The sequence below is a fragment of the Tetrahymena thermophila genome (assembly GCF_000189635.1).
Source record: "Tetrahymena thermophila SB210 genomic scaffold scf_8254605, whole genome shotgun sequence".
NCBI lineage: Eukaryota > Ciliophora > Oligohymenophorea > Hymenostomatida > Tetrahymenidae > Tetrahymena > Tetrahymena thermophila.
Window position 1 is genome coordinate 285,936 of NW_002476375.1, and position 25,628 is coordinate 311,563.

Sequence of the window (25,628 nt, forward strand, 5' to 3'; positions counted from 1 at the left end):
AAGCTCATATCTGTTATTTTGAATAATAAATTCTATTTAAATTATGAAAAAATCAATAAAAGCAAAATTATCTTTTTACTTGATGATTTATTTGGAAATTATTTTTTTAAAATGAATTATTTCTAGTTTTTATTTTAAATGAGGAGGATAAATTAGTGTAAATAATCAGTTATAGTTTTTTTTATTTAACTTTTCTCTCATTTAGATTAAAAAATGAGAAAATAAACATTTAATTTAAAAAAGAGAAATGTTATGTATGAAAATCTAATTTCAAATAGATTATTTACCAATAGTAATGACAATATTTTTTCAGTTTTTTATATTGTAAATAATCCAACTTTTATTATATAAAATAAACAAATCTAAAATATATTTATATTTTAAAGGCAATTTCAGATTAGTACAAAATAATTTTTTTGATTGTTTACAATATTTGAAGAAATCATTCAACTTGATTAATAAATAAACTATGAATGAAATGCCTGTCTTTTATGTTAGAGATGTTGCTTTCAGTTTAAAAAAAATAATATAGATAATTATTAGAAAAGAGTAATATTTCAAATAAGCTTTTTCATTTATGATATGAATGGATCTCTTCGATGAATTTGTTTTAAATAAATATAAATTCAAAAAAAGTAAATATAAAAAATTCAGGACAACAAAAAGACATCTGATAATTAATAGTAATCATTTTATTTTTATTATATAGCTATTTATTATTAGTAAATTTATAAAAAAAGCTATTTACTGATCTAAAATATGATTCAGGATCTTGAAAACAAGGCAAAATTATTTTTATCTAATAAAGGGTTTACTGTCAAGCGTAAACTTGGCCAAGGAAGCTTTGGATTAGTTTACAAAGCTTTTGATTAGAATAACAATTAAGATGTTGCTATTAAAGCTATATTACCAACAAAAGACAAAAATGTTGGTGAATAATTTTAAAAGACTATTTAAGAATTTAAGAATTGTGGGAAACCTAACTCTATACATGTTGTCTAAGTCAAAGATGCTTTAGTTGATTTAAATAATAAGCTAATTTTTATCGTATAGGAATACTGTTCTAAAGGCAGCTTAACAAATTACATAAAATCACTTGTAAAAACAGAAAATATTTTAAAATAAATTTTCATCTAAATATTGGAAGGAGTAATAGCAATCCATGAATAAAACATTATTCATTCAGATTTAAAACCAGATAATATATTGGTTGATAAAAACAATGTTGTTAAAATAGCTGACTTTGGTGAAGCTAAATAACTTAGATTAGAAAAAGGTCATACACATACATAAGGTCAAGGTTGGACTCCTTTATTTGCCGCCCCAGAGGTTAATATTCAACAATAAATCAGCAAAGAATCTGACTACTATTCAGTTGGTGCAGTATTCTGCCTTCTCTGTGACTTGTCTTTTTAAGATTTGTTAGAAATTTCAAATAGAAAATTTCCTAAAATAACCAACCATTAATACAAAAATCTTTTAATTTTAGCATTTAATATGATGGCATTTGAACCTAAAAAAAGAGATTCGTGCTTAAAAGTTCTAAATTTATTGAAAAATTTAGATGATCACAATAATGCTGAAATAAAAAAAAGAGTAAAATAATAAAATTCTTTCTGCAATAAAGTATAACTAATTTTTTTGTTGCTATGTTCAATAATCCCATTTATTTTTACTGGAATTTCAATTTACTACATTACTTAAAGTTGCTTTACTTATTTATTAATAGCTTAAATTGTAATGGGTGTCTTAGTGACTTACTTTTGTTTTATATCTTTTTAGATAGAATATTATAAATACGAATAATTAAAAATTCATTTACTATTTGAAATTTTGTTTAAATCATTTTATTCACTCCTTTTATGGATAACTTATGTAAAGTTAGTACTACCCTTTCCATGCGACGATTTGTATATTTGCACAAGCGATTTCGATATTAGACTCTGGAAATAATTTTTAAATGATACTAATAGTGACTTATTAAACAGTATTTGTTCATAGAAAGATCCCTAAAGAAGAGAAAATATGTAACAATATTTTCAGTCTAAATACAGCTAGAGTATGTCTATATAGTTTTATGAAGGCTCTTATGGTGTTCTTCCATACATTTATTTATCTGGTATTATAATTTTGTTTATCTGGTTTTTATTTAGATTTTTAAAATGGATTTGTTTTAAATGCTGTAAATGATTTAGGAAATGAAATCACTTACTTTAATTCCAATAAATAAATTAATTAACTAACAATATAATTTGTGTTATTAAGCTAATGAAGCATATTTACCTTTATATTATTTGTACCTAACAAATGACTTTTAAATACCTTCAATCCTCTTTAATCATGCCCAACTTCTTTCCTTCGTCAATTTTTGTGATTTTTAATTAAATGTAAACTTGACAAAATTGGTTAGTATGCTATTCTACTGGGTTCGCATTCTTATTATCCTTTATATATTAAAAGATTAAATTTCAAATTCATTTAAAAAGTAAATTATGTTTAGTTTTTATTTTAAAAGAGGATAAACTAGTTTAAAAAATCAGTTATTATTATTAATTTAAATTTTATCTCATTTAATTTAAAAAATGAGTTAATATAAACATAATTTAAAAAAAGCTGAAAAAATGTTTTATTTGAATGTTTATTTTATTTCAAATAAACATTTTCACCAATAATAATGAGCAATATTTTTGCATTTTTAATATTATAAATAATTTCATTATTTTATATAAAGAAATGCAAAATATATTTATGCTTAAATGATCATTTTGGATTAACATAAAATAATTTTATAGATTGTTTTCTCTATTTGAAAAATATGCTTAATATAATTATTATTATAATTCAAATTGAATTAACAAATAAACTATGGTTGTGTTGTCATATTTGTTGGAAATATTATATTAAGTTTAAAACAATATCTTTTAGATGTAGAATATTATTGAAAAAGAGAAATAATTTGGTCAACGGTTGGATGGATGGATGGGTTTATTCATTAAAAAAAATAAATTCAAACAAAGTAAATTAAAATACTAAGGAATGCATCTATTAATTAATAGTAATCACTTATATTTTTATTTCATCGCTAAAAATTGTTTGTATATTAATAAAAAAGCAATTTCTCTAACTAAAATATTATGGAGGCAATTGAAGAAAAGGCAAAATAATTTTTATTTAAGTAAGGGTTTACAGTTTAGTAATTACTTGGTCAAGGAGGTTTTGGAAGAGTTTACAAAGCTTTTGATTTTAATAATAATTAAGATGTTGCTATTAAAGCTATATTACCCTCCTAAACTTAAAATGTCGGTGAATAGTTTTAAAAGACTATTTAAGAATTTTAAAATTGTGGGAAACCTAACTCAAAACATGTTGTCTAAGTCTAAAAAGTTTTAGTTGATTTAGATTACAAGCTGATTTTTATCGTTTAGGAATACTGTTCTAAAGGCAGCTTAACAAATTACATATAATCACTTGTAAAAACAGAAAATATTTTAAAAGAAATTTTCATCTAAATATTGGAAGGAGCAATAGCAATCCATGAATAAAACATTATTCATTCAGATTTAAAACCAGATAATATATTGGTCGATAAAAACAATGTTGTTAAAATAGGTGATTTTGGTGAAGCTAAATAACTTAGATTCGAAAAAGGTCTTACACATACAAAAGGTCAAGGAATGACTCCTTTATTTGCCGCTCCAGAGGTTAATTTATTAGCATAAATCAGCAAAGAATCTGACTACTATTCAGTTGGTGCAATATTCTGCCTTCTATGTGACTTGTCTTTTTAAGATTTGAAAGAAATTTAAGCAAGAAAAATACCTAACGTAACCAATCACAAATACAAAAATCTTTTAATGTTAGCATTTAATATGATGACTTATGAACCTAAAAAAAGAGCTTCTTGCTAAACAGTGCTAAATTTATTGTAGAATTTAGGTGGTACCAATAATAATGATATAATAAATAAAATAGAATAAATGGGTACTGAATTTAACGAAGAGACTTTATAACTATTAAACAACAATAACAAATTACAAATTTTACCAACCTAAATTCAATTACAACTGCCTAAGAAATAAAAAAATTGCTGTGAATATCTTTTTCCATTAATTTAGGTTCTATCGCTAATAGTTCCATTAGGTTTGTCTGGAATTTCAATTTACTACATTAGTAAGCATTGCAATACTGATTTATTTTTATCTTAAATTGTGCTAGGTGTCTGTTCCTTTTACTTTTCTTTAATCTCATTTTGGAAGAAAGAAGATATAAAATTAATATAAGTTCATTCTATTTTTCAAATTTTTGTAAATTTATTTTATTAATACCTTTTATTGATGACTTGGGTTTATCTAGAAAAAGGCTTTCCCTGCCACAATTTGTATGTTTGCATAAGCAATTGCGATGTTGGATACTTTAATAAAGAATATAAAACAGGAGAATAAGAAAATAGTTTAAATTAATTAAATTGTTAATTGAATGAACCTTAAAGAAGAGAAAATATATAAAAGTATTTTTAATCTTAATGCAGCGATGTGTCTATAAAGTATTATGAAGACTCTTAAGGTATTTTTCCTTATTTATATTTATATTGTTGTGTTGCTTATTTAGCCTGGAATGCATTCATATTTACTAGATGGTTTGTTTATCTAGTTAATTGTTGTAAAAGAAGTAAGAAATGAAATAATTTTTTTAATTTTAATAAATAAATAAATTAACTAATAAAAAAACAAAGTAATTTGTTTTAATGGCTTATAAAAAATAAATATTTTTGTTTTATGTTATTCGTACCTAGCCAATCACATTTTAAATACCTTCAATAATCTTTTAACATACTCCAGCTATTTCTTTTGTCAACTGGGACTGGAGAAATAAAATATTTTTTTTACTTTTTTACTGAGACAGACTTCACTTTTTTCTATATATATAATCCCATTTATTTTTACTGGAATTTCAATTTACTACATTACTTAAAGTTGCTTTATTTATTTATTTATTTATTAATTAATTAATAGTTTAAATTGTAATGGGTGTCGTAGTCACTTACTTTTGTTTTATATCCTTTTAGATAGAATATTATAAATACGAATAATTAAAAATTCATATACTATTTGAAATTTTGTTTAAATCATTTTATTCACTCCTTTTATGGATAATTTATGTGAAGTTAGTACTTCCCTTTCTATGCGAAGATTTGTATATTTGCACGCAAACGATTTCGACGTTAGACTCTGGAAATAATTTTTAAATGATACTAGTAGTGAATTATTAAACAGTATTTGTTCATAGAAAGAGCCCTAAAGAAGAGAAAATATGAAACAATATTTTCAGTCTAAATACAGCTAGAGTATGTCTATATAGTTTTATGAAGGCTCTTATGGTGTTCTTCCATACATTAATTTATCTGGTATTATAATTTTGTTTATCTGGTTTTTAATTAGATTTTTAAAATGAATTTGTTTTAAATGATGTAAATGACGTAGGAAATGAAATCACTTTCTTTAATTCCAATAAATAAATTAATTAACTAACAATGTAATTTGTATTATTCAGCTAATAAAGCATATTTACCTTGATATTATTTGTACCTAACAAATGACTTTTAAATACCTTCAATCCTCTTTAATCATTCCCAACTTCTTTCCTTCGTCAATTTTATGTAATTTTTAAATGTAAATTTGACAAAATTGGTTGCTATTCTATTCTACTGGGTTCTCATTCATATTATCCTTTATATACTAGAAGATTAAATTTCAAATTCATTTTAAAAAGTGATTTATGTTTAGTTTTTATTTTAAAAGAGGATAAACTAGTTTAAAAAATCAGTTATTATTATTAATTTAAATTTTATCTCATTTAATTTAAAAAATGAGTTAATATAAACATAATTTAAAAAAAGCTGAAAAAATGTTTTATTTGAATGTTTGTTTGATTTCAAATAAACATTTTCACCAATAATAATAAGTAATATTTTTGCAGTTGTTTATATCGTAAATAATCCAGTTTTCATTATTTTATATAAAGAAATGTAAAATATATTTATGCTTTAATGATCATTTTAGATTAATATAAAATAATTTTATAGATTGTTTTCTCTATTTGAAAAATACGCTTAATATTATTATTATGAAAATTGAATTAACAAATAAACTATGGTTCTGTTTTCATATTTGTTGGAAATGTTATCACGTTTAAAACAATATCTTTTAGATGTAGATTATTATAGAAAAAGAGAATAAATTTTGATGGATGGGTGGATATATTCATTAAAAAAAAAATAAATTCAAAAAAGTAAATTAAAATACTAAGGAAGACAGGAATGCATCTATTAATTAATAGTAATCACTTTTATTTTTATTTCATCGCTAAATATTGTTGGTAATTAATAAAAAAGCAAATTATCGAACTTAATATTATGGAGGCAATTGAAGAAAAGGCAAAATAATTTTTATTTAATGAAGGGTTTACAGTCTAGTAATTACTTGGTCAAGGAGGTTTCGGAAGAGTTTACAAAGCTTTTGATTTTAATAATAAATAAGATGTTGCTATTAAAGCTATATTACCCTCCTAAACTTATAATGTCGGTGAATAGTTTTAAAAAACTATTAAAGAATTTTAGAATTGTGGGAAACCTAACTCAAAACATGTTGTCTAAGTCAAAGATGTTTTAGTTGATCTCGATAATAAGCTGATTTTTATTGTTTAAGCTTAGCAAAATACATAAAAAAACTTCAAAAAACAGAAAATGTTTTAAAAGAAATTTTCATTTAAATATTGAGAGGAGTAATAGCAATCCATGAATAAAACATTATTCATTCAGATTTAAAACCAGATAATATATTGGTCGATAAAAACGGAGTTGTTAAAATAGGTGATTTTGGTGAAGCTAAATAACTTAGATTCGAAAATGGTCATACACATACATAGGGTCAAGGATGGACTCCTTTTTTTGCCGCTCCAGAGGTTAATATTCAACAATAAATCAGCAAAGAATCTGACTACTATTCAGTTGGTGCAGTATTCTGCCTTCTCTGTGACTTGTCTTATGAGGATTTGTTAGGAATTTAAGCAAAAAAATACCTAACGTAACTAATCATAAATACAAAAATCTTTTAATGTTAGCATTTAATATGATGACTTATGAACCTAAAAAAAGAGCTTCTTGCTAAACAGTGCTAAATTTATTGTAGAATTTAGGTGGTTCCAAAAATCATGAAATAATAAATAAAATAGAATAAATGGGTACTGAATATAACGAAGAAACTTTATCACTATTAAAAAACAATAACAAATTACAAAGTTTACCAACCTAAAGTGAATTACAACTGCCTAAGAGAAAAAAAACTTTCTTTGAAAATATTATTCTATTATTTTAGGTTATATATTCAATTGTTCCAATTGGTTTGACTGGAATTTCAATTTACTATATTACTTAAAGCTGCTTTGTTTATTTATTAGTAGCTTAAATTGTGCTGGGTGTCTTTAGCTTTTACTTTTCTATTTTATCATTTTAGAAGGAATATGAAAAATTAAAAAAACTTCATTTTTCTTTTTAATTTTTACTAAATTAAATATATTCAGTCCTTTTATTGATAACTTATGTAAAGTTATTATTACCCTTTCCATGCGACGATTTGCATATTTGCACAAGCGATTTCGATGTTGGACTCTGGTCTCAATAATTAAATGATACTAGTAGTAGTAGCGAATTATTAAGCTTTTGTTATTAGAAAGAGCCCTAAAGAAGAGAAAATATATAAAAGTATTTTCAATCTAAATACAACTAGAGTATGTCTATAACGTATTATGAAGACTCTTAAGGTTTTCTTCCTTATTTTTATTTATCTGGTATTTGTGTTTTTTCCCTCTATTATTATTTAATAGTGTTAAGATGGGCTTGTTGTTGCTGTAAGAAATGAAATAATATTTTTAATTCCAATAAATAAATTAACAAACAAACAAAATAATTTCTATTACTGGTTTAAAAAATATATTTACATTTTATATAATTCGTACCTAACCAATCATATTTTAAATACCTTCAATACTCTTTTACCATACTCCAGCTTCTTTCCTTAGTCAATTTTATGTAATTTTTATTGAATCCAAAAAAATTTAATAAAGTATTTCTTCATATTTTGAACCAAAAAACTGATTTTATATATTGCATTTTATTCAATTTAAATATATTTTCTTTTTTCAAATAACATTGCCATTCGGTGATACTTTTTTGAGTATGAATTTAATACACATAAAGTAATATTTCTAAAATAAATTTATAATGGAGAAAAGTGAGAATAATTTTACAAGCTTTAGATTAAATCAAAGGTGTTTTGATGCATTATTTATTAAGTTTAAATTAAATTTTACTTATTTTTTAAATACTTGTAAATTTGACAAAATTGCTTACTATTCTATTCTATTGGGTTAGCATTCTTATTAGCCTTTGAAAACTAGAAGATTAAATTGCAAATTCTTTTTAAAAAGCGAGTTATTTTTAGTTTTTATTCTAAATGAGGACAAACTAGTTTAAAAAATCAGTTATTATTATTAATTTAAATTGCATTTCATTTAATTTAAAAAATGAGTTAATATAAACATAATTTAAAAAAACTGAAAAAATAAATGTTATGTTTGAATGTTTATTTGAATTTAAATAAACATTTTCACCAATAATAATGAGCAATTTTTTTTCCAGTTGTTTAAATTTTAAATAATACAGCTTTCATTTTTAATACAAAAAAATGTAAAATATATTTATGCTTTAATGATCATTTTAGATTAATATAAAATAATTTTTTTGATTGTTTTCTCTATTTGAAAAATACGCTTAATTTTATTATTGTAATTCAAATTGAATTAACAAATAAACTATGAATAAATTGTCATATTTGTTGGAAATATTACATTCAGTTTAAAAAATATATTGCTGGATGTAGAGTATTATTAAAAAAGAGAATAATTAATTAATTCAGTTTAATTATTTAAAATTATGAATGGATATACATACTCATTTAATTCAAAAAAATAAATTCAAAAAAAGTAAATTTAAATATATTAAGGAAGACAGAAAGACATCTATTAATTTATAGTGATCATTTTTATTTTTACTTTATCGCTAATATTGTTTTTAAATTAATAAAAAAGCAATTTATCGAGCTAAAATATTATGAAGAGTATTGAAGAATAGGCAAAATAATTTTTGGATAAGAAAGGGTTTACAGTCTAGTAATAACTAGGTCAAGGAAGTTTTGGAAGAGTTTACAAAGCTTTTAATTTTAATTAAAATTAAGTTGTTGCTATTAAAGCTATATTACCATGCATAGGTAATGATGTTAGTGAACAATTTTAAAAAACTTTTTAAGAATTTTAAAATTGCATGAAACTTAAATCTCAATATATTGTCAAAGTCGAAGATGTTTTAGTTGATTTCGATAATAAGCTGCTTTTTATCGTTTAGGAATACTGTTCTAATGGCAGCTTAACAGAATACATAAAAAAACTTGAAAAAACAGAAAATATTTTAAAATAAATTTTCATTTAAATATTGAAAGGAGTAATAGCAATCCATGAATAAAAAATTATTCATTCAGATTTAAAACCAGATAATATATTGGTCGATAAAAACCGTGTTATTAAAATAGCTGATTTTGGAGAAGCTAAACAACTTAGATAAGAAAAAGGTCATACACATACATAAGGTTAAGGATGTACTCCTTTTTTTGCTGCTCCAGAGGTAAATTTTAATAATTAAATCAGTAAAGAATCTGACTACTATTCAGTCGGTGCAATATTCTGCCTTCTCTGCGACTTGTCTCTTTAAGATATGTTAGGAATTTAAGCTGGAAAATTTCCTAAAATAACCAATCATAAATACAAAAATCTTTTAATTTTAGCATTTAATATGATGAAATATGAACCTAAATAAAGAGCTTGTTGCTAAGCAGTGCTAAATTTATTGCAGGATTTAGATGGCTCCAATAAAGGTGAAGTAATAAAAAAAATAGAATAAATGGGGACTGAGTTTAACGAAGAAACTTTATCGCTATTAAACAACAATAACAAATTACAAAGTTAACAAACCTAAAGTGAATTACAATTGCCTAAGAGAGAAAAAACTTTCTTTGAAAAGTTTATTCTATTATTTTAGGTTATATAGTCAATAGTTCCATTGGGTTTGACTGGAATTTCTATTTACTACATTACTTAAAGTTGCTTTATTTATTTATTAGTAGCTTAAATTGTGGTGGGTGTCTAGAGCTTTTACTTTTCTATTTTATCATTTAAGAAAGAATATGAAAAATTTTTTAAATTTCATATTTTTTTTTAAATTTTAGTAAATTTAATATATTCACTCCTTTTATTGATAACTTGTGCAAAGTTATTATTATCCTTTCCATGCGACGATTTGCATATTTGCACAAGCGATTTCGATGTTGGACTCTGGTCACAATAATTAAATGATACTAGTAGTAGTAGCTAATTATTAAACTTTTGTTCATAGGAAGAGCCCTAAAGAAGAGAAAATATATAAAACTATTTTCAATCTAAATACAACTAGAGTATGTCTATAAAGTATTATGAAGACTCTTAAGGTTTTCTTCCTTATTTTTATTTATCTGGTCCTGGTGTTTTTTTTCTCTTGCTTTTATTCAGATTGTTAAGATGGGCTTGTTGTTGTTGCAGTAAGAAATGAAATAATTTTTTTAATTCCAATAAATTAATTAATTAACAAACAAACAAAGTAATTTCTATTACTGTCTTAAAAAATATATTTACATTTTATATAATTCATACCTAACTAATCACATTATAAATACCTTCAATACTCCTTTACCATACTCCAGCTTCTTTCCTTAGTCAATTTTATGTAATTTTTAAAAAAATTATTATATTAATTCTAAAATTATATTTTAGATGTAAAATTTAAATAAATTACAGTCTTTAAATTTTGATAAATTAAAATGATAAATAGTACGTAACTAAAAAATTAATTTTATTAACCCTTTTAAATTCTGCTATTTAGCTAAAACTGAATAACATATTTGATTTCAGATATGCCATTAATTAAATTATTTATTTTGAAATTAAAAAGATCTTTTTAATTATAAAATCAAAATTTTCAACTTTATTTTAAGTGTTCGTTTGTTTGGATTAAAAAATAATAAATAAATAAATAAATTATTTATGTATTTTTTTGATTTAATTATTAGTAAGAATAGAAAAATACTTATTTTATAATAAATTAAATTTTTAACTATATTACATATACACCTTATATCAAAAATTTAATTGTTGTCTCCAAAATATTATTTATCAAATACTTATCAAATATAAATTTATTAATACAATAACTGAGTAAAATATTGAGCGTAATTGTTTAAGCAATATATCAACATAAATAATTTGTAATTTTAAAATAAATAATATTGAAAAAATGGTAGATGCTATTTCTAGAGTAGTTAAATTATAGGTAGAAAACGACGACAAACCAATATAAAATATTTAAATTGTCTATGCTGTGAGGTATCCATCATTTTTTGAGGTATTTTTGCTCTTCATTTATAACTTCATTAACTATATTAGCAAATATACAAATTTTTAATACATATTTATGAAAACAGCTGCAGATTAAATCAAAGAATCCTAAGGTAGATAAAAAGCTCATTATTGAAAAATCTGGAAAAATATATGAAACTGGTAATTTATTTATAAACATAATCTCTTGGAAGATATTTATTCAATTTTTATGCTTTATTAATTGTAGAACTCAATTGGAAAAGCTAAATAGAAAAACCAATTGAAACTTTGAATTTTTCGTTTTTCATGGGGGTATTATCAATCCTAGATATAAAATTCTTAATTTTTGCAGAAAATGTAGCTTAAACTTGTTCGATATAAAAACATGATATATTTGAAATATAATCTCTATGCTTCGTTTCGTTTATTGTATGATATATTTATTTATTTATTAATTATTCTACTTAAACTTTCTTAAATTTGATATAGAAAACTTTAAATACAAAATACTTTGCAAAAATTAATTTATTTATTTTTTAGAAAAGCAAAGATCTATTTTATGGAGAACAAGGAATTTAATTAGAACAACAAATTACTAATATAAGAAACGTAAGTAATTTTGCTATTAAATTATTCACATAATTTTTTTTTTGCGAACATAAATTAAATATCATCTAAATTATTTAATTATAGCTTTTCAAGCAAGGATATTACTTTTCCTATACATATAATCTAAGTTTATCAAAGCAGAAGTAAGCATTTAAAGCAGCAACAGAATGGAGATTCGCTTGGAACAGCCATATGTGCAAAGATTTAATTACAGCTAAAGTTAATCCTCTATGGACAATTCCTGTAGTCTAAGGGTTTGTTTCTAACTTTTAAGTTTATATGGTAAGCAAAAAGCTAGATTTCTATCTAATAGCTCGTCGCTCGTGTAAAAAAGCAGGGACTCGTTATAATGCAAGAGGTAGCTTTATCTTTCAATGTTTAAAATATATTATAAAAAAATTATTTCTCTCTTAAAGGTTTAGATGAAGAAGGAAACGTAGCCAATTACAATGAAATTGAATAAATTATTTATTTTAACCAATACTGCTGCTCTCATTTACAAATTAGAGGGTAAATAAATTATTATTTATTTGAAAATAAAATATAGTTTATTAAAAATTAATAAATTAATGTTTTAAAATGATTAGATCTGTACCTATTTTCTGGTAATAAACAGGGATAACTGCTAGCTGCCAAATTACTAAACCTTTTGAATTAACTAATAGCTCATTTTTAAAGCATTTTGAAGACATTAAGAAGAATTATAATTATGTAATATGTGTAAATTTGATGGCAAAGTATAAGCCATCTGAATAGTTGATAACTGAAGGTTATGAAGCTCATATCAAAAATAATAATTTAAGTAAAATATTTAAATTCAAAAATATAACTTCATTAAATAAATATTTAAACACTGCAAATAAATAGATTATGTAAAATATAAATACTTTGACTTTCACGATATTTGTAAGAATGAATAATACGAGTAAGTAAATCCTAAAATAAGAGAACTCCATTCATTTAACAGAAATTTCCTCTATTATATGGAGGATATCTCAACAAGAACTGTTTTCTTGGCATAGAAGGGTTTATTTCGCACTAACTGTCTTGATTGCCTAGATAGAACTAATGTATTCTAAAGTAAAATAGCACTTGATATATTAATCGTACAACTAGAAGGGCTAGGAGCAAATTTAGAAGGTACAAACTTACTTTATTTATTCATTTAATTGCATCTTTTATTTTTATAAAACATCTATTGTTTAATTTAGATGAATTTGGTGAAGACCCTTTAGACCACATAGATAAAAGTAAGAAAGGACAATGTGATGCCTTTACTTAAAAATTTAAAGAAATATGGGCTAACTGTGGCGATATGATATCAAAACATTATACAGGAACAGGCTCTACTCATACTGATGTAAGATAAAAAAATTTTTTTTGAATTAAGGCTTTTATTAATTAATTAAAATAAAGGTAACTAGAGATGGAACAAGAACTTTTGCTGGTCTAATTTAACATGGGTAAACAACTTTAAATAGATTTTATTTATATAACTTTGAAGACCATCTAAAATAGTAAACCATAGATTTGGTACTTGGATAAAAGACAGATTTCAGCTATATTTAAGAAGAAAATTAGTAAATTTATTAATGTAATGATGATAATTATAAATTTCCCTAAGAACAAAGCAAATAAATTAAATCTTGAATATTTTAAAAATAAATATGCTAACAACCAAATTAAGCTAGCTTCTAGATTAATATCAATATTTAAATTAAAATTTAACCAACTATAATCTTAAACTATTTTTAAACAATATTATTTTAATGCAAGTCATTAAAAATTTATATATTTATTTATAAATTATATACTAAAAATAATTATTTTAAAAATACTCTCTAACTTTTTAAATTTAATTTAGAATTCAAATTATAGTAATTTATTTTTATTAAGCTAGTATTTAACTGTCTATCTTGTTAAATAAAATAAACAACAATGAAATAAAAAATTCATAATGTATTATTTTGCTGTATATTAAATGAGAGGAAATGAATCTGAAATATTTGAGAATTTTTTTGTTTTTAAATACATAGAAAATAAATAAATAGATAAATTTTAATTAAGAGAAAAATTAAAATTGAAAATGTCAGAATTTGCAAATATTTTAATTTAGTGCATACTATTTCTGCATATTTTCTATTACAAAGTTGAATAAGTTTGATTGTAATGGTATAGATTATTTTTAAATTGATATTATGCTTTTTAAGCTAGTTATTGATGTATTTGTTTATTTATTTATTAATTAATTATTTATTGGTAATATTTTATTCCATTAACAGGCAAGCAAATATTTATCTCAATAAACATATCATCACATTTATGAAATTTGAATAATTGAAATTTATATAAAAAATTTATTAGCTGGCTTGGTTGCTTGATTAAAATAAATAATAATACTTATTAAATATATCATAATATTAATAAAAACAAATTAAGCTAGAAATATATATATATATATAAATCCACAAGTAGTTTATAGTATAGATTTTGACAAATTATAAGAAAGTTAGTAGTGAAAATGGTAGACGAAATAACAGATGCCATAATAATTAATGGTGATGGTACATAAAATAAGTTATTTTAGAATATTTAGGTTGTATGGCTCACTCGTTATAATAGTTGTTTCGAAGTAATTATTCAAACTTTTTAGGAATTAATTCAACCAAATAAATTAATAAACAATAAAAAAATTATTGTTGTTGAGTCTAATTCATCCATTTTAAACTAAAGCTTTAATTGAAGTCTAAAAACCCTAAAGTAGATAAAAAACTGATTATTGAAAAGACAGGAAGAATTTATGAAATAGGTATTAGTTTAAAATAGATTAGGAATGGCTTTAAGATAATTAATTTATTTTCAAATAGGCTTAGAAGATACAATAGAAGGAGAGAAAGCAATTGAATTCAAAAAGTTTTCTGCATTCCTTGGTATCCAATATTTAATGGATTAAGCATTTTTGGTATTTGCAGAGGATGCAGCTTTCACTTGTTCATTCTTAAATCATGATATCTTCGAAATAGGATCTCTTGGTTTTGTTCCATTTGAAGTAACTAAAATAATTAACTTATTGAGATAATATTTTCTACTAGCAAGACTTCTTAAATTTAGATAAAAAAATAAATGGAAAGCTATCTAGAAATATAAATGATCAATTTGATATTGTTATTAAAATAGCTGATAAATTATTTTATAAAATTAAAGAGGAACAAAGCAATATTAGAAGGAGAAAAGGGAAAGAAACTAAAAGGATACATCAAAAATATTAGAAAGGTAAGTAAATCAATAAATAAACTAATAAATAAATAAATCTATTTATTTATTATAAACAATATCTTTATTAATTATAATAAAAATCATTTATTTAAATAATCTTAGCTCTTTTCTGAAGGATATTACTTTTGTTACACATATGACTTGAGTTTATCAAGATAGAAATAGGCTTATTCATCTGAAAGAGATTGGAGATTCTGCTGGAATAGCTATCTCTGCAAAGACTTAATAGCATCAAAAATTCCATCTGTATGGACTATAGCAATTATTTAAGGCTATTGCTCTACTTTCTCAGTTTATATTTAGGGTAAGAAGTTAGATTTTTACCTATTTGCTCGTCGTTCATGCAAAAAGGCAGGCACAAGATATAATGCTAGAGGTATAATATACTTTATTTTTACAATGTCATTAATACAATTGGTTTTTTTAAAGGTATTAATGATGATGGTGATGTTGCTAATTACTGTGAACTGGAGTAGATCATTCTATTTAACTAATTTTGTTGCTCTCAATTGCAAATCAGAGGGTAAAATTATTGATATTTACTTAAATCTGTTGAAATAAGATTGATTTTTCTTGAAAGATCTGTGCCTATATTTTGGAGACAAAGAGGTATAACTGCTTAAACAAAGATAACAAGGTCATTTGAATTCACAAATCCTGCTTTCCTTAAGCATTTTGAAGACATTAAAAAGAACTACAACTACGTACTCTGTGTTAATTTAATGAAAAAGTCAAAGGAATAAGAATAAATGATTACAGAAGGGTTTGAAACTCATTTAAAGCATAATAATTTAGGTAGATTTTTAAATAAATTGAACAAAAAAGCATAAAATTTTAAATAAATAAATAAATAAAGATTTTGTGAGATATAAATTCTTCGATTTTCACACAGTTTGTAAAGATTAAAAATATGAAAAAGTAAATCCTATTATTAGAGAATTGAGTTAAATGAACAACAACTTCCATTTCTATGCTGAAGACCTCTCAAATAAAACATGTATTGTAACATAGAAAGGTATTGTTCGTACTAATTGCTTAGATTGTCTTGATAGAACTAATGTATTTTAGAGTAAAATTGCCCTTGACAGTCTCGTATAATAGCTAGATCAGTTAGGAGTTAGTTTAGCAGGTAAATTAGTTATTCTAATTATTTATATATAAAATCTATCTTCAATAAAAAAAGATTAATTCGGTGAAGACCCATTAGACCACGTAGACAATAATAATCTTAAATAGAACCACCCTTTTATCAGCAAATTTAAATGTATTTGGGCTGATTGTGGTGATGCAATATCCAAACACTACACTGGCACAGGTTCAACTCATACTGATGTAATAATAAATAAATAAATTAATTAATGAAATTAATTTACTATTAAGACAATTAAAAATATATAAAATGCATTTCAAAATAATAAAACTTGATTTAGAAATTAAAATGTATTTCTTAAAGTAGTTTTTTGATATATCTCTTTTGAAATAAAATAGGTTACGAAGAAAGGATAAAGAGATATTATGGGTCTTCTCCTTCATGGCTATAAATCAATTTCAAGATTTTATTTGTAAAACTTTGAAGACAATGTAAAGCAAGAAGCCATAGATTTAGTTGTAGGCTAACATACAGAAAGTATAAATATATTTAATGAAAGTGTAGAAAAAGCCTTAATTGCAAAATAAGATGAATATTGTAATTTTTCAAAGATAAAAGTGTTTGTAATTACATGGAATGTGAATGGTTTAGAAGCACCTTCTCAAATAGATTAGAATGGTTCTTTCTTTGCCTTCGATCCTAAAGACACTCCAGATGTAGTCTGTGTTGGTAAGAAATTTCTTATTTATTTGAAAAGAATCTAAATTATATTAAAATAAAATAATAGGGCTATAAGAAATTATAGAATTTAATGCCAAAAACTTTGTCTCAGCTAACAATGAATCTGAAATTAAAAAATGGAATTAACTAATATTAAAATCATTATAAAATTATGATTAATACTCTCTTACAAAACACAAAGACCTATATGGAATTCTTACTTTAGTTTATACTAAGTAATCTATCTAACATAGAATTTCTAAAATGAACGAAGACACTGTCAAGTTAGGTTATACCTCTTATATGGTAATTCATAGAAATTATACAAATATTTTAGCCTTTAATTTATCAAAAAACACATTTTTCAATTAAAAATATATTTTTTGTTTGAATCATCTCTCTCTCTTTTTTTTTTTATTGAAGAAATTTATATTTTTTACTAAATTTATCAAAAGAGAACAATAAATAAATGAAATTTATTTTATTTTGAATTTAAATTAATTTAACTTAAAAAGGGAGCAGTTTGTGTTAAGTTATACATTGATGATGCCTCAATAAACTTCTTAAATGTCAATTTGGACTATAATTCTAAGAGCAAAATGTATAGCCTTAATGACATTCATTAACGCTCTTACCAACAAGAAGGAGTAAATAATTTTTTAATTTATAAAAATAAATAAATTGATTCAACTAAAAATTAATAAATAAATAAATAAATAAATAGCCAGGAAAAACAAAAGATGAAAAATTAGAAAGCTTAGATTATAATATACTTTTTGGAGATTTAGGTTTCTCAAGTGTTATGCAAGGAGTTGAAGTTCGCCAGAATATAGATACTTATGAAAGAAACAAAAAGACTGATAAAGATAAAGCTTAAAAGGCTCTTCAAAACTTACTCAAAAATGAAGAGTTTGCAATATAAAAGTAAAATTCAGAATATATGATCAGGTATTAAGAAGAGAAAATAAATTTTATGCCAACATTTAAATACGAGCTTTACTCATCTAATTATACTCAAGTCACTGTCCCAGGCTGGTAATAAATATATTCAATTTCATTGATTTAATTTCGATTTTATAATATGAAAAGGCCTGATAGAATTATGATATGGTGCAAAGAAGGTGACTAACATGAATAATTGAACTATAATAGAAGGGATTTAAACTATACAAATCACAGGTTTAATTTTATTATTAAAAATATTAGTTTATCACTTTAATTTATTATAAATAAATAGACCTGTGTATGCCAACTACATATTAAATATCAAAAAAGTTAATTAAGAAAAGAAAGAGCAAGTTCTTCAAACTGTTTATTCAGTAATTATTTAAATATTTATTTTAAGATTGTAGAAGCCAGAAATAATCGATTAATTTTTAAAATAGGAACTAAATCAAACTGCATAAAAAATAGAAGAAGAAGACATAGGCGATGATGATGATTAAGAAGATAAATTAATCTAAAAAAACTGATAAATAATTAATTATATTTATTAAATACCTCACGTATCTTAGTGTTAATTAGTTAAATTTAATTTGTTATTAGTACATATATTTTCATATATTTTTATTTGTAAAATATAAATTTTAAGCTAAAAAATAATTTTGTGCTTTTAAATATAAAGCAATCAATATTTTAATTAAAATTCATCCTTTTAAAAAAAGATAAGTTTATTAAATATTAAATTATAAAAACTTTTTAAATTAAATTAGAAAATAAACATGAAAATTAAATAAATTTTTATAAAATGATATTTTACTGAAATTATATTTATCGATAAATGTAATTTTTTATACTTTTTTCAAATAAATATTACAATTAATTTTCATATTATTTTTCTAGTTATATTTGATAATAGTTAAATTAAGTAGTTAGTTTTAATTTATTTTTCTTTCTTTCTTACTTTATTTATATTATTTTATTTAACAAAACATTTATAAATCCTCTTATTCATTAGTATGGTATTTACCCATAAGGACCTTATTATCCGTTTGGATACTGTCCTTGAGGAGGTTATTGGCCATAAGGTTGTTGTTATCCGTATTGGTATTATCCTTAATTTTAATACTAGTATTAACCTTATTGTTATTATCCTTGAGGGAAATTTTAGGACTATTATTGATTCCACTAAGGATTTTATTCTTTGTATTAGACAAGCTTTAAGAAATTTGACATAGCTTTTTTAAAATAAATTTCAAAATAAATCAATAAAAATAATGAAAAAATAAATAGAAGTATTTTATTACATTATCTACAGATTGGACATTTGTTTGCTTTTGTTTTTAGGTCTTAGCAGCAATCATAACATAGACACATATGGCGACAGGGTAAGATTATGGTATCTATTTTTTCACTTAAGCAAATAGAGCAATCTTTATCAGAATTTTAGTTTAAACCTGACTCAGCGATTCCATATACCTCCTCTGTCCAGTATCCTTAATTATTGAGCTATTAAATATAAAAGTTAGCTAAATAAAAATTGGAAATTAGATGAATACCTCAAATTTAGACTTGATAATCATAATACCTAATCCTTGATTTCTATTTTCTTGGATTGTGCAATAAGTATATACGATCTTTAGCTCTTAAGATTTGTCAACTTTTTCCTAATAAAGATAATATTATCACATATTACTAATGAAAAAAAATAAAAAATTCTAAAAAAAGGAAATCAATTATTCTAATAATACATAATAAGTTAATTAATTAATCAATAATAATTGTTCTATAATTAGTCTTTGAATTTAGCTTTTATATTTATTCTATAAATTGTAATGTAAATTTACGCATTTGATAATCAAAGGGAATTAAAAGCACCCATCAAATTTAAGTAACTAACTTTTTGAAACTTTAGACAAATCAAGTGGGTATTTTGAGCCATCCCATATCTAATTCTTTCCAGGAGGAATTCTGAAGGTGTTATTGCCTAACTTCTCACCAGTTTTGTTTTCAATCCTAATAAATAATAAAACAAATTATAGTCTTATTGTATTTTATTCATTTCAGAAACCTTTATGTGGTATTTGTTTTATCATCTATATGATCAAGTCCTCCATAGAAAATAGAAACATCGGCTTCAACATCAAAGCTATATTCGAAATTTAAGTAATACAATTTATCACTCACTTTTTGCTATTTATGTTACAATTTTTATCAATCAAAACACAATAAATCAATTCAAAATTACTAATTTTAAAGAGTTCTTATTGATTATGAGCTCTGCTTTAATTGGTATTGTTTTTTAAACTTTAATTTCTGTATTAACTCCTCTTAACTGTCCTTATCTTGGACCCTAATAACCTTGGTTATGATAATATTAGTCAACATTTAGCTAATTTTATGAGTAGAGCTAATTTAATAAGTTTTGATTTCTAGAATTCTATGACAAATGAGCATACTAAGGTGGAATTTGCTATTCTGTCTATTATTTATTTATGATATTATATTATTAATGCCGCTTTTTTTATGATAACTTACAGAGTTTCTGCCTCCCATTATTGCTACTTTCTCTTTTTATAAAATGGCTATAGCTGCTTTCTTACTTATATTTTACTGTTTGCAAAAATGATAATATCAATTTATTTTTAATACTTACTTAATTAATTAATTAAAAACAAATAAACCTACCTACCTATTCGTTTTCTAATAAATCTATATTAATAGTTTGTCGCTCTATAAATCATCTATTTTATTTGTTTCTAAGTCCTCTATCTAAACAAGCATTAAAGATTAGCTCATTTTATAAAAGCAAATTTATTAACAATAAATCATATAGCAAACTAACTAAAAAATACAAATAACTCATTTTATTTAGACAATTTAAATATGGATTTTACACTTAAATAAATTAGGAAACAATTTAAATCATTTTGTATTTTATTTTTAACCAAATGAATAATACAAATGAATATATTTTACAATAAATTTCACATTTTAAAAATTTTAAATTATACCTTTTTTATTTTTTTTACAGATAGAAAACTTTTTTTCCTCATTTTTTATAAGATACTCAATCTACCTCTATTAAAAATTTTTAATTTTAAAAAAATAGCATAAAACTTTGTATAAAAATTAAAAAACTGAAATTAAAAACTTTGAAAAGCCATTAAGAATAAATTAAGCAAAACAAAACACACATCAAAGAGCAATATAAAGCAAACATTTAAAATAAAATTTATGTAGATAAGTTTGGTGAATTTAAAACAAAAATAATAAAGAAAATTCATAAAAATGCCATAAAAAGTTCCAAGTTAACACAAAATAAATGAAATTATATCAGAAAAAAATTAATTTAGATTAAATAAAAAAACTAAAATGGTTAAGAATATTAATAATAAATATTAAATAATATTGTTTTTTAAACAACCAAAAGAGTTTTTTTATTTAATCTAAATAATTAAAGAAACTAAACCACATTTTTATTTTTAAATTTCTATGTTTTATTTATAAATTATGTTGTTAAATTAGATTTCACTTGATAAATTATTAATTTGGTTGTAACTTTTTTTTTGTTTGGCTGTTAGAAATTTCTTGTTTCTTCAATTATTTTAAACTTTACTTCCTAAAGTTCAATTTAGTTTCACTGTTTTCAGTGTTTTTGCTCAAAGCTTGAGTTTCTCCGTTTTTATAATCAATTTTTTTAGCAATTTTTTTTGTTGTGTCAAACTTTTGGGATTTATTATTTGGACTTTAAATGTTGTTTGTACTTTCCATTGATTTTTAAATCAGAGGTTCTCTGTCTTTTTAATCAAATTAGGAAATAGTTTTCAATGTTTTTTATTAATTTATAGGTGAAGTTTTCTAAAAATGTATATCAGGTAGAGTTACTCTTTTGCCCTAATTAATTTTTTTTTTGTAAAGAGGATTTTGGGAAATATAAACGGAAGAGAATAACTATTGAGAGCTTTTTAATTATTTTTTGTCTGTCAAATTTAATGGTAAGAGCTTCTCTTTTTTCAAATTATTTGCAACTGTTTATCGAAAATCATCTTTTTTTGTTAAATCAATTGTTTGGAGTGATTTTTCTTACTATACTTTCTCTTAAAAGCTAGTGGATCCTAGAGTAGTTGTGGTTGACAAGCCATTGGAGTTAATATACTTTTAAATTGATTGCTTGGTTGAATTTTTATGAACACTAAAGAAGACAGCAGCCATATTAGTAGGCGAAGAATGAGAATTATCATCTTTGCCCTATGTTTTTAATTGTTTATTTGAAGCTATTTAATTCAATTTTTGGTTCTAAGAAACAGCTGTATTATTTTGTATATCTGATAAATCTTAATGAGTGTGAGTCCTCCTACTTTTCGAAATTAAAGTTTTCTAGTTCGATTATGGTTCATTTAATAATTTTTTTCTCTAATTTAATACATTCTTATTGCTTTCTTATATTTCATTTTCTTAGGATGAGAAATTTAATTTGTCTGTATTTTATTTTTGTGGGTTATCATTTAAAATTTATTATTAATTACCTGTAGATTTCGAGGGAGTCTTATCTAAAGCAACAAATGAACTTTGGGTTTGATGAAATTAATTGTTATTGTTGTTGCTGCTTGCATTTGTAGGAGACCCAGTATTTGAGGGAATTTATTTTAAAAAAGCACCGTTTCTTGAATTTCTTTTTTATTAACTTAAAGCGATAATAGGTATTTTATCACTAAAAACTTTACTGTCTTAGTTTAAAACATAGTCTATTTTATTATTATTGCTGCTAGAGTTAGTATTATTAACAATATTAGAAAGTATATTTTATTTATGAATAGCTGATAATCTTTTTTGCATTTTATTATCACCATACATGTCAATTGACTCTCTCTATTAGTGAATTCTTGTTTCTTTTAATAAAGATTCATTTTAGAATAAATCAATAACAAACAAATAAATAAATAATTAAATGAATGAATGAATGAAAATAATCTCATAAGCTTATGAAAATTATTTCATACTAAAATAATCTAAATCTTTTAAAGATGGTATTTAAAGTTAAATCTATAATTAATTTAAAACTGCTTTGGATAGAATTTATTGAAGACTTTTTATGCAATATTTTAATTTTTTTTTCTATTTTTCTATCACTTAGAAATCTAATATTAATTGTAATTACTTTATGAGTCTTTTATTCTTCTTGAAGGACTTTGGTCTTGGAAGAATTTATCTTGACCATGCTTGACAGGAGGTTTATAGTTAGGATGAAAGGGAGCAAGGTTATCAAGAGCAATTATTCTTTTATTTAAAAAGCCAAATTAGCTTCCTTCAGCACTTTTTCTTCTTTAAATATCTTGCTATTTTAAAAAGTTTAATAATTTTTCTTCTTCATAAATAGTGTATGTTCTTTCTTTGTTAGAACCTTTCTTTCCAATCTTCGCATCTATTCCATAAGTGTAAATGATATTTCCATCAATCGGGCCATATTTCAAAAATAAGCTCTTCTTATCATTTTTTTTGGAATGCTTGTTCATATCTTTTTCTGATTCAAATGAATCCAATCTTATCAAACTGCTATTGTAACCTATTTATTTAATCATATAATTTTATGACATGCTTCAAAGTAAAATAGCTTGGAATTATATGAACTAAATTATTACTTTCAGTAAATGGAACCTAGAATTATGATTAAAATTTATGGTTAATTATAGCTAATATGTATATATTTTACCTTGTCATCTACAAAATTATACATTTCATTTTTGTTAAATCCTTTGTTCATTTATCTTTATAATCTCTCTCTTTTTGTATTTGCTTTTATTTGAATTATGTATCTGTAATTTACTATTTAAATTTTCAGTATACAAAAAACCAAACAAACCCTTTAATGAAATAACTAACTAACTAACAAATTAAAAAACTAATTAACACCTATAAATATCTAAAGATTGATGTACATCACTCTTACCAATAAATAACTTATAACAACTTTACTAGTCAAATATCAAATTAAGTGTTCCCTATTTCAGTGTTCAAAATTTAATTTACCATCTTTCTATATCATTTCTAAATGATCTTGAAAAAAAAGAGAAGCTTTCTAAATAAATTTCCTTTTTGAGTAGCTATCTTAAAAATATCTAGAAATTAATTAATTTATCATTTAATTACTTAATTTTAAAATCAATAAAAGGATTTCAGTTAATTTAAAATAGAAAATAATAAGATTTTTCACCTTTTTAGCAAAATTAATGTCATTTTTATTAAAATAAATTTGATTCTCATTTATTTTTTTTATGTGATATATTCATAATATTTATTTTTTTATGAATGAATGAATGGATATTATTTATTTAAAACACATAATAACACCTAAATATTCTTTATAAGCATTTTCATAATAATCATATAATTAAATATTAATTTAAATAAGAAATTTCAAAAATCTATTTTTTTTACTGCTTTTATTACTATTCTATTTTTTTAATTAAAATTGATAAATTTTTAACATATAAAATAATTTAAGTAAAATAAATGTTATCAAAATCATTAAGAATAATTTAATTATTATTTTATTTGTTTTATTCTCTGCTGAAAAACTAATGCATACTTATTGTTAAAGAGGATCTATGCTATTTTACAGTATTAAAAAAAATTAAATGTAGATTCAGGATTTACTTGGGTACATCAGTAAGTATGTGTTATTATTAAATAAAATAAAGGGTAAATAAATTTAATGCATATATAAATCATATATGAATTGATAGAGCAAACAGAAATCTTTCAGAATCATTATCATTTACTATTTTATCAAACTTATCTTTTGAGATATTTAAAAAATAAATAGTAGATTTCATTTTTTGAAAATCGATTTTTTGGAATTTGAAAGTTTTATTGAATTTTTTTTATTCTTTAAAACAAAATTTTGTAGATTTTTTAGGAAGTAACTTAAAAGTCAGCAAATAAGGTTTTTATTTATTTTATTATAAAAAATAAAACTTTTTATATTAATTTATTTAATCAATATTAATAGTAGGTTGAGCTAATTAATTATTATTTTTTATCAAATATATTTTTTAATTAAATTAAATAAACTTAACAGCTAAAAATTAATTAATGTATTTCCTTTTTAAGATATTTGCTTTAATTCTATTGATTTTTAGTTTATTATTACAAATTTTCTTAGAATAATCAGTAAAGAAAATGTTTAAAAAAAAGATTCAAATTAGGTGATTTTGTTCTAAATTTGTTGACTTTTTAAGCATTTAAGAGAACAAATAATATTTCTTTTTTTAAATATTTTTAGACAACCAACTATTTTATTCGATGTAGGTTTGATAAATTAATTTGAATTTGATCCATATTTTTATAAAAGAATATATATTGTAAATATAATTTAGAACAAAAGAAAAAATCTTTTGCTAATTTAATATTTAATCAGATTCTAAAAATGTTAAATGTTTTTAATTGATTTAAAAATATTTTTGATCATATTTAA

General features: G+C 22.6%; 8 protein-coding genes across 8 annotated transcripts; 4 read left to right on the forward strand and 4 right to left on the reverse strand. All coding sequences in view use genetic code 6, as the record gives it.

Moving 5' to 3' along the window:
* Window positions 1-1,348: 1,348 nt before the first annotated feature.
* On the reverse strand, window positions 1,349-2,104 carry TTHERM_000621447 (hypothetical protein; the record flags this gene model as incomplete). Its single annotated transcript, XM_012798099.1, has 2 exons — window positions 1,349-1,774; window positions 1,823-2,104. 2 exons carry the CDS (start codon window positions 2,102-2,104, stop codon window positions 1,349-1,351), a joined length of 708 nt encoding a protein of 235 aa, XP_012653553.1.
* A 1,616-nt stretch (window positions 2,105-3,720) lies between these two features.
* TTHERM_000621448 (transmembrane protein, putative) lies at window positions 3,721-4,620 on the reverse strand (the record flags this gene model as incomplete). The annotated part of the gene is made up of 1 exon (XM_012798100.1): window positions 3,721-4,620. One exon carries the CDS (start codon window positions 4,618-4,620, stop codon window positions 3,721-3,723), a length of 900 nt encoding a protein of 299 aa, XP_012653554.1.
* A 2,492-nt stretch (window positions 4,621-7,112) lies between these two features.
* On the forward strand, window positions 7,113-7,916 carry TTHERM_000621449 (kinase domain protein; the record flags this gene model as incomplete). Its single annotated transcript, XM_012798101.1, has 1 exon — window positions 7,113-7,916. The coding sequence occupies one exon, from the start codon at window positions 7,113-7,115 to the stop codon at window positions 7,914-7,916; it is 804 nt and encodes a 267-aa protein (XP_012653555.1).
* Window positions 7,917-9,166: 1,250 nt separating this feature from the next.
* On the forward strand, window positions 9,167-10,693 carry TTHERM_00621450 (Serine/Threonine kinase domain protein; the record flags this gene model as incomplete). Its single annotated transcript, XM_001017970.2, has 2 exons — window positions 9,167-10,208; window positions 10,335-10,693. The coding sequence occupies 2 exons, from the start codon at window positions 9,167-9,169 to the stop codon at window positions 10,691-10,693; spliced, it is 1,401 nt and encodes a 466-aa protein (XP_001017970.2).
* A 741-nt stretch (window positions 10,694-11,434) lies between these two features.
* Window positions 11,435-13,776, forward strand: TTHERM_00621460 (endonuclease/exonuclease/phosphatase family protein; the record flags this gene model as incomplete). The annotated part of the gene is made up of 10 exons (XM_001017971.2): window positions 11,435-11,542; window positions 11,622-11,697; window positions 11,765-11,946; window positions 12,058-12,126; window positions 12,211-12,484; window positions 12,543-12,636; window positions 12,714-12,928; window positions 12,994-13,266; window positions 13,338-13,486; window positions 13,543-13,776. 10 exons carry the CDS (start codon window positions 11,435-11,437, stop codon window positions 13,774-13,776), a joined length of 1,674 nt encoding a protein of 557 aa, XP_001017971.2.
* Window positions 13,777-14,647: 871 nt separating this feature from the next.
* TTHERM_00621470 (endonuclease/exonuclease/phosphatase family protein) lies at window positions 14,648-18,684 on the forward strand (the record flags this gene model as incomplete). Its single annotated transcript, XM_001017972.3, has 16 exons — window positions 14,648-14,758; window positions 14,860-14,935; window positions 14,994-15,175; window positions 15,331-15,399; window positions 15,505-15,778; window positions 15,832-15,925; window positions 15,983-16,197; window positions 16,259-16,531; window positions 16,586-16,734; window positions 16,891-17,221; window positions 17,280-17,518; window positions 17,728-17,859; window positions 17,937-18,247; window positions 18,302-18,391; window positions 18,450-18,531; window positions 18,598-18,684. 16 exons carry the CDS (start codon window positions 14,648-14,650, stop codon window positions 18,682-18,684), a joined length of 2,715 nt encoding a protein of 904 aa, XP_001017972.3.
* A 478-nt stretch (window positions 18,685-19,162) lies between these two features.
* Window positions 19,163-20,707, reverse strand: TTHERM_000621479 (zinc finger, C3HC4 type (RING finger) protein; the record flags this gene model as incomplete). Its single annotated transcript, XM_012798102.1, has 7 exons — window positions 19,163-19,389; window positions 19,459-19,660; window positions 19,711-19,818; window positions 19,999-20,167; window positions 20,223-20,344; window positions 20,400-20,633; window positions 20,690-20,707. 7 exons carry the CDS (start codon window positions 20,705-20,707, stop codon window positions 19,163-19,165), a joined length of 1,080 nt encoding a protein of 359 aa, XP_012653556.1.
* A 975-nt stretch (window positions 20,708-21,682) lies between these two features.
* On the reverse strand, window positions 21,683-23,969 carry TTHERM_00621480 (hypothetical protein; the record flags this gene model as incomplete). Its single annotated transcript, XM_001017973.2, has 4 exons — window positions 23,865-23,969; window positions 23,794-23,809; window positions 23,313-23,717; window positions 21,683-23,043 (listed from the first exon to the last, which is right to left on the reverse strand). Exons 1-4 carry the CDS (start codon window positions 23,913-23,915, stop codon window positions 21,683-21,685), a joined length of 1,833 nt encoding a protein of 610 aa, XP_001017973.2. The 5' UTR covers window positions 23,916-23,969.
* Window positions 23,970-25,628: the final 1,659 nt, after the last annotated feature.